General features: G+C 40.2%; 2 protein-coding genes across 2 annotated transcripts in view; both read left to right on the top strand.

Moving 5' to 3' along the window:
- The window catches only part of plekha6 (pleckstrin homology domain containing, family A member 6), a 51,273-nt gene extending 41,535 nt beyond the window's left edge, over positions 1-9,738 (top strand). Inside the window, 6 exon segments of the mRNA XM_030133678.1 lie at positions 2,346-2,504; positions 3,224-3,376; positions 3,598-3,731; positions 4,606-4,754; positions 6,706-6,812; positions 8,071-9,738. Of these exon segments, the coding sequence (XP_029989538.1) occupies positions 2,346-2,504; positions 3,224-3,376; positions 3,598-3,731; positions 4,606-4,754; positions 6,706-6,803 (693 nt within the window). The 3' untranslated portion in view covers positions 6,804-6,812; positions 8,071-9,738.
- Positions 9,739-15,449: 5,711 nt separating this feature from the next.
- On the top strand, positions 15,450-18,197 carry golt1a (golgi transport 1A). The gene is made up of 5 exons (XM_030133679.1): positions 15,450-15,474; positions 16,125-16,216; positions 16,423-16,601; positions 17,932-17,995; positions 18,085-18,197. Exons 1-5 carry the CDS (start codon positions 15,450-15,452, stop codon positions 18,112-18,114), a joined length of 390 nt encoding a protein of 129 aa, XP_029989539.1. The 3' UTR covers positions 18,115-18,197.
- The last annotated feature ends 1,602 nt before the right edge of the window (positions 18,198-19,799 follow it).

Below are 19,799 nucleotides of genomic sequence, written 5' to 3'. Positions count from 1 at the left end.
CATTATCTATTTTGCTGAGCAGCCTGGTCTCCTATTTAGACCTCCCACTCAGAGAAAAGTCTTTTTACACGCAGCAGTTTATAAAAAGCAAGATAATGAGAAGCTTAGGCCCAGTTAGCCACTCACAACGCAAAATGCGAGACAAAAGACCAATGAGCTTTCCTTCTCATAGTGAGCAGCTAGAGCTATAGAATACTGTTATTAAAGGGCTCTGTATGCCGCCTGTCAATCAGTTTTACCTGAATACACCCGAACAGGAAAACTGAGATTTTCCAAAATTTCCACTTTGGCCAGAGTTTTCAGAAACCTTCATTTTCAGTGGGTGTGGCCATCGTTGTCGTGTAAACGATGGGTGCAAATGCAGAGAAAAATCTTTTTACCAGATAACCGGCTACATGTACACAGCCACCTAAATGCCAAGCCTAATTTAACGTTACATCAATGCTAATGAAGTTGTTGGCTAGCTAATGTTAGTTAACAAGACAGAAAATGTAAGCTCTAAATGTAAATGTTAGCTGTCTTGTTATATCATGAGATTCTCCCTTTGGCTTTGACTGTCATAGGCTAATAAAAGTAATGACTGAGATTCCTGACCCTTGACTTACCTGGAACATTATTCTTTGTCCTCCTGGTCGCTTGGCCATGGTGCTGAAACTGCACCTGCACACGCTGGTATGATGCTTACTGACACTGATCAAAGAATAATAATAATAAAATAAGAAATCCTGTTGTGTCATTGCATGTGTGCGTGTCCTCTCACCCTCAGTGTTTTAATTATTATGCACAAAACTCCTTAAATGTAGAAATAGCGGTAAAACCACATTCACTGATAAAATGACATAAGGGATGAAAGGGGGTATGACAGTTTTAGAAGGGGGATGATTTAGACCACAGGTGTCAAACATGTGGCCCGGGGGCCAAATCCGGCCTGCCAAAGGGTCCAGTCTGGCCCTTGGGATGAATTTATGAAATGCAAAAATTACACTAAGATGTTAACAATCATTTTAGTTCAGGTTCCACATTCAGACCAATTCAATCTCCAGTGGGTCAGACCAGTAAAGTTCTATCATAATAACCTATAAATACCCACAACTCCAAATTTTTCTCTTTGTAAATGTAAATGTTTTCATGTATTTACACTAAAACAAAGTGTAATTTTGCAGAAATATCTGAATAACCTGAACAAATATGAACAACCTGAAATGTCTGAAGAGAAGTAAGTGCAATTTTAACAATATTCTGCCTGATACTAAAGATTTTGTGTATTTGTAGATCCACTGTGATCTGTATTTTATAATGTACATGCGTAAATGACAAACTGAGGCAGAATATTGTTAAAATCACACATTTTTTTTCAGTTTGTTCATATTATTCACATTTTTTGACAGGATAGTTTGTAGATGCAAACATTTTCATCATGTAATTTTACTTTTTTCACTCTGAAACAGAGAAAAGTTTGGAGTTGACATTATTTGCATATTATTATATTATAATTTTACTGGTGTGGCCCCTGGACTAAAATGAGTTTGACACCCCTGATTTAGACCATTTATATTTCAGGAGGGATGGGATTCCCCCTCAACTCAAGCATTGGTCATAGGACAGAACAGCAGAGACCAGCCCGTCCACCTGACTGGTTCATCTGACAGATTGAGGACCATGATTGGTTAATACAGCAGTTAATTACCTGTTTAATAAAAACAAACTGACCAAATGATGATTTGGATACAAATGTACCTGATCACATGTTTCTAAAAAGTCCAAAATCACGTGTAAAACATGTACTGAACATTGACTCTGTGGTTTGATGAGCTATACCACAACCAGCCCCCAGGGGGAGACAGATGTTTTGGCTTCACATGCCCAGTGTTATCTTTGGGATTTCAGGTATGTATGTGAAGATGTCAAAGTCAATGAATCATGTTGAGGTCCTGCCAAAATGTCTGCTGTTGTTGGATGTGAACAGATGTTATTTTGCAATAATAGTAATTATTATTAATATTACTGAAACACTTACCAGATCATTTCAATGTAATGACTGTGTGGGAGTAAACCACACTTCAAACTCTTATAGAATCTGCTCTAGTAAAATGCACGCATTTCACTCCTATATTCTTTTATTTGTTAGTAACACAGTCTTAATACTGATGTCATAAAACTGCAACAGGTATTTTTAGTCCTAAGAAAACTGCTCAGAAAAAGGATGTAACAGTATGTTCAGTGTCTTGATAAATAAATTGTCATAAATTTGCCAGTTTGTGTTCAGGTCAGTGTCTTCGTATCAAAGGCAGAGATCCAGACGACCTGATCTGAGTTCAGTTTGTGTTGTCATTCCTCTGCTGTAGGAGCGTCCAAAGAGCGCTGTGTTTCCTGCCGAGGTGAAGTCGAAGATGAGCATCGAGGAGCAAAACGACCGAATCCGACGCAACCAGAGCAGCTCTGTCAGAGAAAAGAGGCGGAGCCTAAACCTGTCAGGGGGCCAGTCTCCGGCCAACTACAAAGTGGTAAGAGCATGTGATGACACTTGAAAGACAAGGATTTACAACATGACATTGGAGCAGAAGAAGGTTTTAGAATCCAGGTCCAGATTCACACTATAATTCACAAAAAAGTTTTATTTAGTCTCAACTACAAACTAAGTTCAGGAGACGTGTTGCATAACTTTGACATTATTTAACATCATCTAATATGGTACAGATAATGATGAAGATCATGACGACGAGGATGATCTTTCAAGTGGTCAGTTCTTTTCCCTTTAGCTGAATTTTTGAGTAGAGGATTGTGGGAACTCTGAGGACCCATGGATCCAGGATCAGTCCTGGATGTGGTCCTCTAACGATCGTCATCATCATCATCATTCAGTTTATGTCACATCCTGTCATAGTTTAATGGAATCTGAGTAGAGAATAAGCATCACCCTGTATCCGTTTCAGTGCTTATTTTCCTGCTCTGTGTTTATAAATTTTATCTTTTATATATTATATTTTATTATTATAAACATTATATTTATAGTTTGTGTAATATTTATAATTATAAATTCTAATTATCTCTCATCTATAATGAAGAAAATTTCAAGGTTTGATGATCAGACGTACTGATGAGGACCACAGTGTCCTCCTCCTCCATGTTCTATCGTTGTCCTGAACTTCACCTTCTGATCTTTCACATGAACTCAGTGATTGAGTCTCAGTGTTTGGTGTATTTTTGTGTGTTTTTTGTGTAGGTGCGTCGGCGACTCACAGCTCATGAGATTGACATTAAAGACTTGGAGGCAGCGGTTCGAGGCCAAGGCCTGGAGTCTCCTCGTGAAGAAATCGCTCGCCTCCGCCGGCTTCAGGTAGAACCAGAACACTACGATGTGGACATCAGCAGAGAGGTGAGACCTGTTCATCTACGCCTTTAAGATCCATGTGGGTCCAACCGACCTTCCATACAATGATCCAAAACCAGAATAGGAACCAGAACAGGCCTAGCTCCTCAATGTTCACATGAACATGTTAGATTAGATGACAGATCAGTTTACAGCTTCAGTGGTGTTCATGTGTATGACGTTTGTAGATGTGGACCCATGTTTCATTAATGTTGTGTCTGTTTTAGCTGATGGCTCCTGACAAGGTTCTGATCCCAGAGCGTTACCTGGATGAGGAGGATAAGTGTCCTCTGAGTCCAGAAGAACAGAAGGAGAAGCAGAAGAAACTGGAGCGCATCAAGACCCTCATCGCCAAATCAAAGTAGGTGTTTTTGGCCCATCACAGGGTCATTCATGTTCTGTTTTTTTTACTTAGAGGCCGCATCCACATTCTTCAGCCTCGAGTCAAATGTTCAAATGGGTCAAATGATTGCTGACCCCCCTCCCCACACACACACACACACACACACACACACATACACACACACACACACAGATACACACACCCCAGGATAATGTGGGCTTTGGTTTAACCTCCTAAGACCCAGCTATGGGTTTTCTGTCCACGTTTGGGGACAAGAGTTTCACAGCTTTATACAAAAAAAAAAAAAAAAAAAAAAAAACTGTCCACCCCAAAGGACATTCCATAAATTTTTTTTAAAAATGCACCTGAAAAAACTTTTGCATCATGATGTTTCCAGTATAGGCAATTATTTAATTAAAAAAAGCCAAAATGTGTACTTTCCTGGGTCTCAGGAGGTTAAACGACCTTTGCAGCCAAGTCTAGATTTATGAGTTTAGGAAGAGCACCTGAATGCACCAGGGCCTTCTGAGGTGCACCTGAATGCACCAGTAATATTAAACTTGTCACTGTTCTGACTCGTCTCCAGTTTGGTCTGAGCTGCAGCACTGTTTGGTAACTGATCCATATGTAACCCTAACCCTAACCGATGATTTGGTGAAAACTAGATATAGTATTTTTGAGTTGTTTTTCATAGCTACCTAAGGAAATGTACAGATTAGGGTTGGAGTTAACCCTTATGAAATGTGTTTGGTACTCACTCATATGAAGGACATCAGTGTCGTCACAGACACTGGACCGTTTAACGACAGTGTGTACGATGGTGGACTTTTCTCTAGGCTGACATTGTGATTGGATGATTGTGTAGATCTAAAGTCCTCCTTCTTCATGTCAGTCTACAGAACGTGGTCCCGGTCCTGGATGGCCCGGTGGAGGGAGGGGCTCCCGTCACCTCCCAGCAGCAGCTGCAAGAGCAGGAGAAGCGGATCGAGATCTCCTGCGCCCTCGCAGCCGAGGCGTCGCGGCGTAGTCGTTTACTGTCTGGTGAGGATTTCCTCCGAAAGACTGCACCTCATGTGCCTCCATCACTGACTGACCCCAACCCTCACTGTTAACATACACCAACCCCACATTTACCCCACATTTACCCCACATTTACCCAACATTAACCCAACATTAACCCAACGTCAACCCAACGTTAACCCCAGCATTAACTCGACATTAACCCCAAATTAACCTAACATTACCCCCAGCATTAACCCCACATTAACACTAACCCTGCACCTCATGTACCTCCATCACCGACTGACCCCAACCCTCACTGTTAACGTACACCAACCCCACATTAACCACACATTAACCCCAGCGTTAATTCGTCATTTACCTGACATTAACCTGAACCTAACCTGAACATTTCTGCACATATCTTCAGGTCTAATGTTATCGTTAGATATAAAATGGTTAAACTAATTCTGACATATTTCCTCTTGGATCAGGCTTTAGTTTGGTTCCTAGTTCATAATGTTACTGAAAACCAGAACATTTGTGAGTCAGTGAAAGGATGGTAAGACAGGTGCACTTATATTTCAGACTACATCCAGTGTGTCTTACCTCTACATGAACAGATGTGAGTGGATGTTCCAGAATAAATCATATGAAATGGTCACTTTTGCCACTGAGGGGTTTGAACTAACCTTAACCCTAACCCTTAGAGTCAGGGTCAGAGTTAAGGTTAAGATTAGGGTTAGGGTTAGGGTAAGGGTCAAGGTTAGACCAGAGAAAAGGACTTCCATAGTCCTCATCTCAGGTTTCAGGACGTTGTTCCCTTCATACTCAACAGTCATGAACCACTTCAGTTGTGACTCAGATCAGTTACCCATACTCTACATTTCATTTTTCAACATTTGACATGTGATTCTCTGTTTATTTTACAGTTGTATTTACTTACAGCAAAGAAAACTCTTTAGTTTGTGTTGAGTGATTCCTGACTCCATTTTCTCTCACATTTAAAGCAGGACTGGGTAATATGACAATCAGCAGTTTTGATAATTATCAGAGTAAATGTCTAATCATTATTATTTGATACTTAAAGGCTGGTTTGTGATGTTTATCTGTGTTTTAACTCAGGCTTCATGGTCTAAAGGAAGACCAGTCACAATGATCAGAATCATAAAATGTTATTTATTCAATTCATCGACAACTATCTTGATGTCTAGTAAATGTCTTTTAGGAGGAAATTTAACACTCTCTTATTTTATCTTCTTAAATGTGAGTATTTTCTGGCTCTGTGGTCCTCTGGGACAGTAAACTGGACAGTTGGACATTTCACAGACCAGACAACTAACCTAGAAAACACCTGACACATCAACGGGATGAGCACTGCTGTAGCCAAAGGTCCAGGACCTCAGCTTCACTAAGAATCCAGTGCTTTACTGAAGTTGTAATACCACTGACAGCCAATAGATTCCGCTCCATAAAAACACCCATAGACTTACATTGAAGTTCTGTCATTGTGTTTTCATTGGTTTTCTGGAGTCGGACTGTCACAGCTTTTGTTCATAGATCCAAATGCATTTAAAACATAAATAACGGGGTTCGGGTTACTTTAGGCTAACACTAACCGTTTTACTGTCAGGAGGATAGCGTTAGCATGACCCGTTGCAGATGACTCCACCCCTCGGATCACCACGCCTTTTGTCCAAATATGCTAATATTTAACAAAAATAGGATAAAACAGCATAACATTGAATTATTTTTGCACAGTTGAAGTAAATAATACTTATGTTCTGATGGCCCAGCCCTGGTTCTACTTCCTCATGTGTCACTAACCTGATGTAAGGTTTAGTTTTGGTGACAACAGACGTATGTTGGTGTTGTGGTCAGATAAGCTCCTCCTCCTCCTCACTGTTCTTCTCCTTTCGATTGGCTCACTCCTTGTCTTGCTTTTCCATCTTCCCTTTCTCCACTCCTCCTGTCTCCCTCCATCACATTCCAGCTCAGTGCGCCCCCAGCCCCCCCACCTCCCCGACCAGCCTGGCCCCTCCCCCTTCCTCTGCTGACTTCCCCAACTCCGCCCACATCATGAAGGTGTGAGTCTGACAGGTGAGTCACCGTCTTTGTCTCCCCGCCTGTTGGCTCGACCTCAGGATGCCACTTAACCTCATTAGGAGATAAGATCCTGTCATTACAGGCCCGTCCAATCACAGACCAGACATTCAACACAATGACACCCTATACACGCTATATGTACACCCTATACACTCAATACACTCTATATATACACCCTATATGTACACCCTATACACTCAAAACACTCTATATATACACCCCATACACTCTATATCTACACCCTATACACCATACGCACCCTATGCACGCAGTACATTCTATATATACACTTATACACCCCATACACACTATACACTCTATATATACACCCTATACCCCATACACTCTATATTTACACCCTGTAAAGCATACACACCCTTTTGCACTCAGTACACTCTATATATACACTCTATACACTCTATATGTACACCCTATACACCATACACCATATATATATATATATATATATATATATATATGTACACCCTGTACATTCAATACACTTATATTTACACCCCATTCATACTATTCACTCTATATATATACGCTCTATACACTCTATAAATATAACCCATACACACTTTACACACTATACATTCTATTTATACACCGTTTACACTCAAAACACTCTATATATACACCCCATACACACTTTACACTCTATATGTACACCATACACACATTCTGCACTATATATATACCCTGTGTACTCAGTTTAACCAGTACATCCATAGATGAACTGGTGACACTTGCAGAGTCACACGTTAGTAGATGAAACAGACTGTGGTAAAAGTAGAAGAAATGGTTGAACTTATCAACTTTACATTATTTTCTTCTTACTTTGTCTTATGCTGCTTTTGTATCTCTTGTGGTATGTTTTTTTCTTGCTTGTTGTGTGATTTTCACCGATGGATTCACCAAGGGATCAACTTTTCTATGAGTTATTGTTTCCTCCATTTGGATTCAATTTTTTCTGATGCAGAATAATTATACATACTGTACATACATAAAAACTGGATGCATGAGCCTTAAGTAAAGATATCTGTTACAATGTAAAGAGTGAGCATTGGTGTGTAAAGTCAGTGGTTAAGGAGCTGATACCTGCAGGAGTCGTTCCAGTTACTTCCAATCTGAAACCCTAACTCTGAAAACATCCTGTTTCAGGCACATCTGTCAGAAGTAATGCAAGACAACATGATGAAACTGACAATGTGGAATGACTGATTCTTGTCTCTTTGTGCTTCTTTTGTAGCTCAAGCTCTGGCTGCCGTCAAGTTTGACGGAGCATCTTTTTGAGGATTTACAAATTGGGCGTGGCTCCAGACAGATGACGTTTATTTCCTATGGCACTTGAACTGACTGAAGCCTGCAGAGCTGTCAAAGGAGGTTCTGTGGAGGTAAGAGGTCATTTACAACTGAAGACAAACCTACAACCATCCTTCCAGATTCACCAGGCCGGCAGCACCAAGGACCGATCCCGGGACTGTCCAGTGACACCTGCCCAATGGCACCAAGGACCGACCAACATCACCGACCCCGGGACTGTCCAATGACACCGGCCCAACGGCACCAAGGACCGACCCACATCTACCAGCTTCAAGTTGTGAAATTCTATAAGTTTAGCTCAGGATAAATTCTACAAAGTAGACATTACTGATGAACTACACAAACATCGAAAGCCAATGAACTGAGGTTTGATGTTGATCTGATCACAAGGAACAAACACACAAGGTCAACACAGAAGAAGAGGAAAAGCTGCAGAGATTCAATGACCGTCACTGATGCTGAACTAGTCCAGATGCTGATCTAAACTGGCAGACCACCACCTCCTGACGTCCATGTGAGCCGTGGACGTGGGGCGGCAGCTGCCTTTGTCCACATTAACGCATACACTTACACTACAGACAAGAATGAAGCCTCAACCGTTTGTAAAAGGCAGAGGGTTCTCCTGGTTTCACTGTGATGCCTCGTCCTCCGTTCCATTACCTCGTTTCACTTTCACTCATATGCAAACATCACCGGCTCATATTCAGAGCATCATCACCTGTAGTTGTGGTGGCTCTACTGCTGTGTTCACACCAAAAACCGCTAAGACCAGTCTTCACCTGGTGTAATGTGAATATGACGGATCAGGTGGTTCTGTAGTGTTTCAGCCAATAGAACCTGCCCTGGTTCTTAGTGAAGTCCAAATGTTCCATCAGATGATCAGAACCTGTCGGGTCAGGCTGTGGGACCAGACCTGATGGGTTTTTGTTCAGTAGATCAGAGTCCACATGGCCCAGGTGATGGTAAAGGTCAGGGACATTTGTAAAATGTTCTGAGATACGGAGTCGTTTGTGTTTTGTCCTGTTTACGTCGCAGTTAGACATTAGACCACGATCCCTGTGTTTGGACAAAGAAGTCAGTACGTTCAGAAAGATGCTGTGAAATGAAATTAACCACAGCTGCAAAATGAGTCTGATTAAATCCAGGATTCGTTCTGGTCTCATTAGTTTTATTGGATCTTATGTGTGTTCTGATCCATCTGAAGAAGAATCTTTATTTGTCAGTGGGGTTCACAATGAAATGGACCTTCTGCATTTAACCCATCACTAGAACACGCAGGGGGTGCCTTGCTTGGGGGCACATCAGCCAACAGCTCCACCAGTCTGGGGAATCGAACCGGCAACCCTTTGGTCACAAGCCAACTCTCCAGCCGTCTTGGGCTTTGATTTACAGATGTGATGGATTGGACTTTTTACTGTTTATTGAACACATTTATTTAGATGCATCCACAGTGTATCACTGTAAGAAGATCTGTCCATCCTGCGTTTATATCTTAATATCTGACAAAAGGTTCGACAGAATGATGTAAAATGGTCCAAACATTCACTCAGACTCATAGATGAACTGAACTGACTTTTTGGGCCATAGGTTGTTGTGGCCCACCTTGACCATGGTTGTTGATGAAAGGTTCGTTTCATAGGCAGATGATGATTCCAAGGTCACAGATGGACCTGACGGACACAAATGGACCTGATGGACACAGACGGACCTGATGGATCTAGTGGTTCTTGTTTCCTGACAGACAGCTCAACTGTCATTACACTAACACGACCATGAACTGACTATTACATGTTTCTCTGGTGACGTTCAGAGTTTCTAGATGGTGTTGCGATATGTCACCACCCAGTGTCACCACAGACTCACTCATGTGCATGTCATGGGGCCACATGTTGGTGTCTTTTTGCATCTTTGCATTGATGATGATGATGATGAGTTTGATGGTTTTTGGTGTGAACACAGTCGACATGGTATCGATCTGACAGAAACTACCATGAGCCTCCAGCTGATACCGGCCTGCTGAGGTCGGGTCCATTGTCTATATGTGTGTCCAGTCTGCATGAAGTGGTTTTACAGGAAGTGACAGAGCTTGTCCCAGTGTTAATGAGTCTGTATTAAATACTGACATTAGCTGATACAAAGAAGAACGTTAGCATCTGAAGTTAATGTGTTTGTGACTGAGAGCAGGTCTGAGGGACTCTGCAGTCTGGGTCTGGTTCTAGTCTTCTACATGTAGCTCCATCAGGACCCCAGAGAAGGAGCCAGGTCCAGGATGTTGGATATATGTACATAAACAGATGCTGTATGTGGAAAGTGAACGTATGTGAAGTGACCTTACCAGTGTGATTCTGATGCAGTCAGTTATTAGAGGAACTATTTACTAGAAGAGATGGACATGTTACATATCCCTTGGTTTCATCTCCAATGCAGTGCCATACATCTGAAATCTGTCTTTTATATGTTGTGATGAATGGACATTTACATATGATTTAAAGAAGCTTAAATTAGGAAGAAATGCACTGATTACTATTATTATTCCTCTTTGGATTTTAATTCTTATAAATCTGCACAGACATTATCACATTTATGAATGAATCTAGAGTTACAAAAAGCTACATTGAAACTGGACTGAATTTCTGTGAATTTCATATATTTATAGAGGGTTTACAGTGACATCACTTTCCCACTGGAAAACACCCTGGAAGTCAGAACTGAGTTGAAACACAAGCAGTGACGTGGACGAAGATCAGAACCAGAGATCTACCTGAGCTACGACAGGAGCTAATTATCACATGACATAATTATCATATGAGAGTTAATTATCACTGACTGATCACCAGTGTTGGGGATGTTACTTTTAAAGAGTAACTTTTGCTCATTACAAGTTACTTCTTTAAAAAGTAATCTGTTACTTTACTTAGTTGCCCTCTATGGAAAGTAACTTTTTACATTACTTGTTACTTTTACATTACTTTTATGTTGCTGGACTTTGGGCAGAACCACATATCTTTTCCTAAATATGTAGGGCTACATAGAGTTCTACTATGGAGGACATAACAGGTATTTCTTTTGTGCTCTTTGTTTTAAAAAATGCCACAAACAGAGCATTTGACAAGACAACATTGGACTATTCTAGGCTTCAACACCACCACTAAGCCCTGTCAAACAAAATGAAATAACAATGCCTCCATACATCTTATGGGCATATAGGTGAACACAAAATACATAAGGGCTTGTCCAACTCTTGTTTAGTTACCTGATGAAACGAGGTGAAATGAGAGCTTTTGACTATAGCACAGGCGCAGGTGTTTCATTACCGGATGACTACCGGATGTTTACATAGAAAAGAATGCATTTGCGCATCCCCGATGGTTGTCCCTAAGTCAAGTAACGTTGTGTGCAATTGAAAAAGTAACTACGTTTCGATACCAAATTTTCAGTAGTGACGCGTTACACTGCTTTTTGTCTGAAAAAAGTAGTTACGTTATTGCAACGCATTACTTCGTAACTCGTTACACACAATACTGCTGATCACCAAGGAAACACATGTAGCAAAACGTCAAATCATGTAAGTCTTAGTTGAACATTTTCTACAAATGGTTTGAACAATAGATGAAACACATACAGCCACTTATTTTAACTACAACTAAAACAATACTAATAGCAATTTTAGCATCAATATCAAGTTAATGGTTCAAACTATATGTCATTAAAACTGTCATGAGCTGAATTTGTAAATGACTGGAAACATTTTAATCAGTGGTTAAAGTACACTCACAGTCAATGAAAATTTTGAGACCATATTTTTTTTACATAATTTTTATTTTGAAACCCTCAACTGGAATTTTTTCATATGAATCATTTGTTTAGGATGTTGGCATACAGAAACAGAAATCTAAAATTTCAAGAATAATTTCAAAACAAAAAACTTAACTAAAGAAAATGGCACCTGCCAAACACAAAGTCACAACAGTAGCGGTCCTGGTCAGGAGTTGTCACTCTCTGTTGCCCTGGATGCGGTCTATCGTCAGCAGAGCCTGTCGTGTTGTGGCGTTCAACCAGGTTTCTGATTGTGGGTTGGGAACAGCCCATACATAGGCCTGGCTATATCACTGTAGCGCAAACCGGCCTCCACCATACCCAGTGCCCAGAATCGTCGTTCGCGTGATAGACGTGGCATGATGCTGTTCACTGGACTGACAATGGTGGCCTTTTTTGGGCCTTTATATAGGCCTTCAAAACCAATTCTCAAATTGTGCAGATACCCACTGAATATTGCTCAGTGTGTATTTGGTCCACTTTTGCAGAGACCAACCCATGTGCAATGAACCGTGACAACATGACAATTCATCATTATCTCAACTACCTGAGCACTAAGTCGTTAATAAATCCACAATGAATAATTACAACCCCCCTACAAGTAGAAATATGCATACATTTCAACCTCAACATTTCTATTGACTGTCAGTATAGAATGAATGAATGTGAGCTAAACACTGTCAGACACATTAGCTACTAAATGTGTTTGGCGTTAGCCATTAGCTGTTTGTGTAACCACAGCTAGTACAAACTACAGAACATTTTAAGGTAATATTTAAATGAAGTTTGGGGTGGAACAAACACATGGAGATCATCTACAACCAACCCAACCAAAGGTATTTGGCTGTTAGCTGTTAGCCGTTAGCCTACACTAACAGCTGCACTAGGCTGTATTTTTGTGTTGAACTGACAGGATTCCAGCTGCGTAACACACCATGCAGGTGTTTGTCCAGTCGCTCAGACACTGGTTTCACACATTTCGTCTTTCTGTTTAACTGAAGCTGGTGCTGATTTGTTTTTCTGCTTCTCACTGACTTCATGGTGATTTCTGGTGATGTTTATTCATGTTTATTCCCTCTATAATATTCTTAAACTACAGTAATTAAAACATTTTCCTTAAAGGTCATGTTTTACAGTAAAACTGATCCAAATTCACAAATCAGTGTCGCCCCCTATTGTGCATTAACCTTCACCGTCGTGTCGGTTTCACCTTTTCACGTAAGTGTTCAAGTGTTTGTACAAGTGGATTTACAGAACATAGACTCAAATACACAACTGTGTGTGTGACAGAAAATAAAGCAAATGGATTTTTATGAAGACAGCAGTTAAAGGCTCTCACTAAGCAAAAACAAAACAAGGATTTAAGAGAATACTTCTATTTTTTCTTCGTTTCAGATTTTTTAGAAAGGGACTGAGTTCAACAGAGGCGGCACATATTTTTTTAGATGCATGAATATTCAATGACAATTGACAGGTTCAATTTTTACACTCAAATTGCACCATGTTTTGCATTTTTCACAAACAAAACTCTTTATTTTATTGCTCTTGAGGATTGTTTGAAGGAGCAGAACATAGATATTTTTGGATTAATTGGAATCTGACATGTTGAGAAACGACAGCCAAAACAGGATGTTCATATTTAATACTAGATGTAGCATTTGTGGCTAATGAGAATAGAGTATATACATTATATACATTGGTAAGTGTATATAATATTTTTGATTTCAGTTACAGTATATCCTACTATCACATGTAATCATCGCTACTGGGAAAAAATAGACAAACTGCTTGAACTATGCAAATGATAAAAAAGAGATGACTAATGCGCTTGCTTTCAGAAAACCTGCAATAAAGTGAATGTATCCAAATAATCCTGTGTTTCTCTAGATGCTTCTGGATTCATCGCAGTATTTTGTAAAACATGTCTGGCTGTTTGGAATGATGAAATATTTACTGCTGATACTTTATTCCACTTGTTGATGAATTTCACTGCCAAAAATACTGAGATTTCCTGTCAGCTTGTTACCGATAGTCTTTGTTATATCCAAGTGTTTGTCGCCATCAATAAAGTGCAAAAACTAACCCAGAGTCGCTTCTTTCACATACACAGTTAAAGGGATTTGGACAGTCGGGTTTTGACATAAAACTGTGATGTTCTGCAAAGTGGTTAAAAGTCAGACAAAACAACCAACACAAGCAGACTCAAGACAGTTTACATGAGTTTAATCCAATGTCAAAATAACAGGACTGTGGTCCAGGACTCAACATGTCAACGCCGCTGAGGGTGGGAGTGGGGTGCTCTCCACAGCAGAGGCCCCACACACACACACACACACACACACACACACACACACTCCCCAGTACTGTAGGTCTCACTGCACTTCATATTGGAGTTTGTTTTGGATCTTGGCTGTGATTTTCACTTAAAACCTTAAAAACTTTCTCAGTTCTATTTATCTTCAGGTTTTCTTTACCTCTTCAAAGGTTCAGGGTTTAACCTGAAATCAACACTGGAATAAATGTAGAAGAAACACTGACTTACAAATGTTTTTAATTCAAGGAAAGAGAAAAGACATGAAGGAAGAATTCAACTCAAAATAAAAGAAAATTGAATAAATGGAAAAAGAAACACGTGGTGCTACGCACAACAAACCCTGTCCCTCCTACGTATTGTAGCTTATTTTGGCATTGATGCAGCTGATGTCATCATGTCTATGCATGTGCTGATGTCAGCATAGACACAGACAAATTTCGGGCATTATAAGTATGTGACCCATGGGGAACCACGGGTTTTAGATGTGGTAGTTTTTATGCTAGGGAGCAGACGTTTGGGAAAAAATGTGAGTCTATATTTTCTAAGTAGTGACATAAAAATTGTTTGGTAAACCATTCTTTAAAATGTAAACAACAATCAATACACAGTATGAATACCCAGGGGCACCTGCAGAGTGTGTGTGTGTGTGTGTCACTCACTCAGTATGCACAGGCCATATGGCTGGAAGCACTAATATTAATACCAATATGCTCTGAGACCTTCCAGTATTATGATATAAAAACGGGGATTAATTTTTTTTTTTTTTTTTTTTTTTTTAATTCATTGAAAAAATGTAATTTTGACCTATTTTTCCCAAAATGTCACAACATCTATTCTGGCTTACTGGCAATCTATAAGCCCAATGTGGTATGAATTCAACCAGTAATTTTGCTGCTGGAGTTAACAAACAAACAAACCAAACCAAACCAAACCAAAACAATACCCCTTGCCTCCCCTTTGGAGGGGCAGGGTAACAAAGAACAATGGGGAGGAGGAAGAAAGACAGAAACTGACGTGTTTCAGTGTCGTCTGTACGTGACCCTATAGAATCAGGGGTCAGAGTTCACCTGGTTAATGTTCAGCTCCAACACTGATGACATCAGCGCACAAAGGTCACAACCACACAACAGACCAAAGGAAGCAGCGACGGCATCAGCTTCAGCTTCAGCTTCAGCATGGCGGCCATCACAGAGTTCCAGAGTAAGTCTGTGCTGTCAGATTGTTCTGAAAACCTTCCATTTTCCAGTGTTTTATTGGATGGACCTGGACATGAGTCCATGTAACTAGTGGTAACTGGTAGTAGTGTAATTAGTAGTATTTCATAGTACTACTAATGTCCTACAGTATATTAACTGCAGGACATTAGTAGTACTTCATAGTACTATTCTACTCCCTGTGGAGGGAAATTCTTTCAGTCATTGAACATTAACTCTCTGTGTGTGACAGTAGTATTAGTATCGGCTGAAGGTTCACATCATTAAAAGCCTCGGATTATTAACCCTAATGCACCGTCATGCATTAAATCAGGTGGTTTTCAGTCTAAACCTGAACCTGACCGGACAGTGTGAACCAGTTCACTACAGAGTCCCTGAAGGTCCAAACCTTGGATTAGACCTGGACCAGGTGGTTTACTCTGAACCAGGTCAAGGTCTAGGTCTTTAATCCTCCTGTGGGCCATTAGTTGATAACGTCTGTGACCTTTGACCTCTGACCTACTGCCCGTTTGCTCTGTTGTTCTGCTGGAGGAGTTTGAGGACGTTTGTGAAATCCCAGTTTGAGTCTAAAGGGAGGAGTGTTTTCCTTCCACTGAAGAAGGTGTGGCTCTGATCCATGTGTGTGTTTGTTTCCAGAGGTGGGCATCGGCCTGATGGGCTTCGGCCTGTTTTTCCTGGTCTTCGGGGTGCTGTTCTACTTTGACTCGGTCCTTCTGGCCTTTGGGAATGTGAGCAATGAAACATTCACGTCCAACTGGATCATAGGACGCTGAAGGACAAAGCAGCTGTTTTAGCTTCAGCTGTGAAGTCCATGTCCCTGAGTCTTCTGATTGTCCTGTGGGACGCCAGAGACCATCCGTCCAGATGTGGGTCCATTCGACCCTTTACAGAATCATCAGACTCTGATCTTTCATCTGACCTGGGTTTGTTGTAGATCCTGTTTCTGTCTGGACTGGCGTTCATCATCGGCTTCAGGAGGACGGCCCACTTCTTCTTCCAGAGACATAAGTTTCGTGGTTCGTTGTTCTTCCTGGGGGGCGTGGCGCTGGTGCTGTGTCGATGGCCCATTATCGGGATGTTAGTGGAAAGTTACGGATTTGTGCTTTTATTCAGGTGAGTGAATTAAAACAGTTTCTGTGTCTTCGTTCAACCTTAGGGTTGGAAGAAACACAGGGGTTAGGAACAAACACAGGAGTTAGGGTTAGGGCACTGGTTTCCAACCTTTTTTGGCTTGTGACCCCATTTTAACATCACAAATTTCTGGTGACCCCAGAACGGAGACATTTTTTTGCTAAAATTAATTTGTTTTTGATCATGTAATAGTTTGCTATACTATGTTGCAAATAAATGTTAATTTTAGATGACATTTAGTCTATATAATGTATATTATTATGGACGAAGGCAGAAAAGCCAGGTGTAGATTACTGCACAAAGTGAGAATTTTATTTTCCTTAGTCAGGATATATACAATCAGTCCAGCTTGTATTTACAAGGCTGACAATTAATACTGAACAAACAATAACTCAAACTATGAATTATGAAAGAGCTGCAGCATCTGAAACCGACCACAATGAACATTTGAAAGATAAACAGTACCACAGTGGTTCAGTTTCAGCTTCAGAGTTTGTCATGTCTTTTATGTATTGGGATTGTCTCTGTCAACTCAACATATATTTTTTATTAGTAAGTTTTTCTTAATTTTTATCAATTACTAGAAATTTCAGGTGACCCCATTTGAATTCCAGGCGACCCAACGTGGGGTCCCAACCCCAAGGTTGAAAAACACTGGGTTAGGGACAAACACAGGGGTTAGTGTTAGGAAAAAGACTGCGTATTTAAAGTGTGAAAAGTGAGTGTAGTTCAATCTGAGCTGAATTTTCATGTGGTACATGTTCATTTAATCTACTTTATTCTGTTATTCTACTTTATTCACACATCAGTGAATGTTTTAACTTCACATCAGCATCGTGCCCTGATGGACTGACATCTACAGTCAGCTGCTTTAGATTTAGTTCAGTTTGTTATTGTTTTGGTTCTATCTGTTTTATCCTCTAACCCTAACCCTGTTCTTAACCTTAACCCCGGGGGCGCCTCTAGCAATTGTGGGCCCCATGAAAGGTTAATGTTGTGGGTCCTTCATAAAACAAAAGTATCTGTAAATTTGTTGGGGGGGGTCCATAAGTGCCATAACTGGCGTGAAACTGGAAGTGAAACTTAACTTTGGACACCCGCCTCCCGGGTTCTATGCCTCTCTTTTACTCCGGAGAGTAAACAAAATGTTCACAACTTCTGACCTATATCCACTGGGCCCCCTGGGAATGCTGGGCCCCATTAATTTGTCAGGTTTACCCCCCCTTTATGGCGCCCCAACCTGACCCTAACCCTGTTCCTAACCCCGTTCCTAACCCTAACCCTATGGTGTTTCTTGTGCTGGTCTGTGCAGGTCCTTCTTCCCCATGGCTCTGGGATTCCTTCTGTCCGTGGTCAACATCCCATTCCTCAGTTCTGTAAGTTTGTTCTTCTGTCATTCGGTTCATTCATGGAAACAGACTTTGCTATAAATTCCTACATGGATTTGACCGCTCGTCTCCTTCAGTTTTCCTCCAACAGTTCATCCATGGTCTGAGTAGAAGACAGTGGACGTTGTCCTGAAGGAGACCACCCATCCTCTGGACTTTTAATTTATTATTACGTTGTACTGTATGTTTTGGAATATGAGGTTGTAATAATTAAAGGAGATTAAAAGCACTGTTTGTTTCCCTTTTCACTGACCTAAACCAGCTGCCGTTGCTTTTGAGTTTTGTTTTGGTTTTTTTTACTTCTTTTTAATTAGTTTTCATATGTGTAGTCATACAGTACTTCGCAACAAATTGTCTTATGACAGAAAATATATTAACATATGTATCAGTCTTAGTGGGGTTAGTAGTCCATGGTTGTTTCAGATCCAAGGTATTCAGTAAAGATCACCTTCAGTCAGTGAGCTAATACATGGTAATACTTTGACATACTTTCATGTTCTCACAGAGACAACTAAACATCAGTATGTACATATATATATATATATATATGTGTATATATATATATATATATATATATATATATATATATATATATATATATATATATATATATATATATATATACACACACACAGGGTGGGGAAGCAAAATTTACAATGAACATTTAGTTGTTTTTTCTCAGCAGGCACTACGTCAATTGTTTTGAAACCAAACATATATTGATGTCATAATCATACCTAACATTATTATCCATACCTTTTCAGAAACTTTTGCCCATATGAGTAATCAGGAAAGCAAACGTCAAAGAGTGTGTGATTTGCTGAATGCACTCATCACACCAAAGGAGATTTCAAAAATAGTTGGAGTGTCCATAAAGACTGTTTATAATGTAAAGAAGAGAATGACTATGAGCAAAACTATTACGAGAAAGTCTGGAAGATATTATTAAAGAAGAATGGGAGAAGTTGTCACCCGAATATCTGAGGAACACTTGGGCAAGTTTCAGGAAGCGTGTGAAGGCAGTTATTGAGAAAGAAGGAGGACACATAGAATAAAAACATTTTCTATTATGTAAATTTTCTTGTGGCAAATAAATTCTCATGACTGTCAATAAAGTAATTGGTCATACACTGTCTTTCAATCCCTGCCTCAAAATATTGTAAATTTTGCTTCCCCACCCTGTACATATATATATATATATATATATATATATATATATATATATATATATATATATATATATATATGTGACAAAAAACAAAACAACAGTTATATCAAGTGGAAATGCAACATAGTGGGGGTTCAGTTATTCATAAATGCTTCTGTTTTCAGTGTAATACTGCAGTAGTGTAGTCCATATTATACGCATCCTGAATTCCATCCCTCCATTGGACAACTGTGGGGGGCTGTGGCTTTAACCAGTAGGTTGTTCTTACTTTATTTGCGATTAGCAAGAGTATTCTAAGCAGTTTTGTTTGGCTTTTTTCCTGAAAGTTTTCAGGTACTGTGCCCAATATGAAATCCTAGTGTATGACCCGTGGGGAACCACTGGTTCTAGATGTAGTTTTTATGCTGGGAAGACTTTTGGGAAAAGATGTTAGTCTATATTTTATAAGTAGTGGTGGCATGTGGGAGGGAAAGGGAGGGAAGGAGAGGGGGAAAGGAATGAGGAGAAGGATACGGGGCGGAACTGGCAACAGGAGCGTAGGGTGGTGGAAGGGAGGTCCTGGATGGGTGTTGAGGTAGTTGGTCCAGGTGTGTGAATATGGGTGTTTTCACACTGGGTATCTGG

The sequence above is a fragment of the Sphaeramia orbicularis genome, chromosome 5 (genome assembly GCF_902148855.1).
Source record: "Sphaeramia orbicularis chromosome 5, fSphaOr1.1, whole genome shotgun sequence".
Classification (NCBI taxonomy): Eukaryota; Metazoa; Chordata; class Actinopteri; order Kurtiformes; family Apogonidae; genus Sphaeramia; species Sphaeramia orbicularis.
This window is presented reverse-complemented; position numbering and strand designations above follow the sequence as displayed.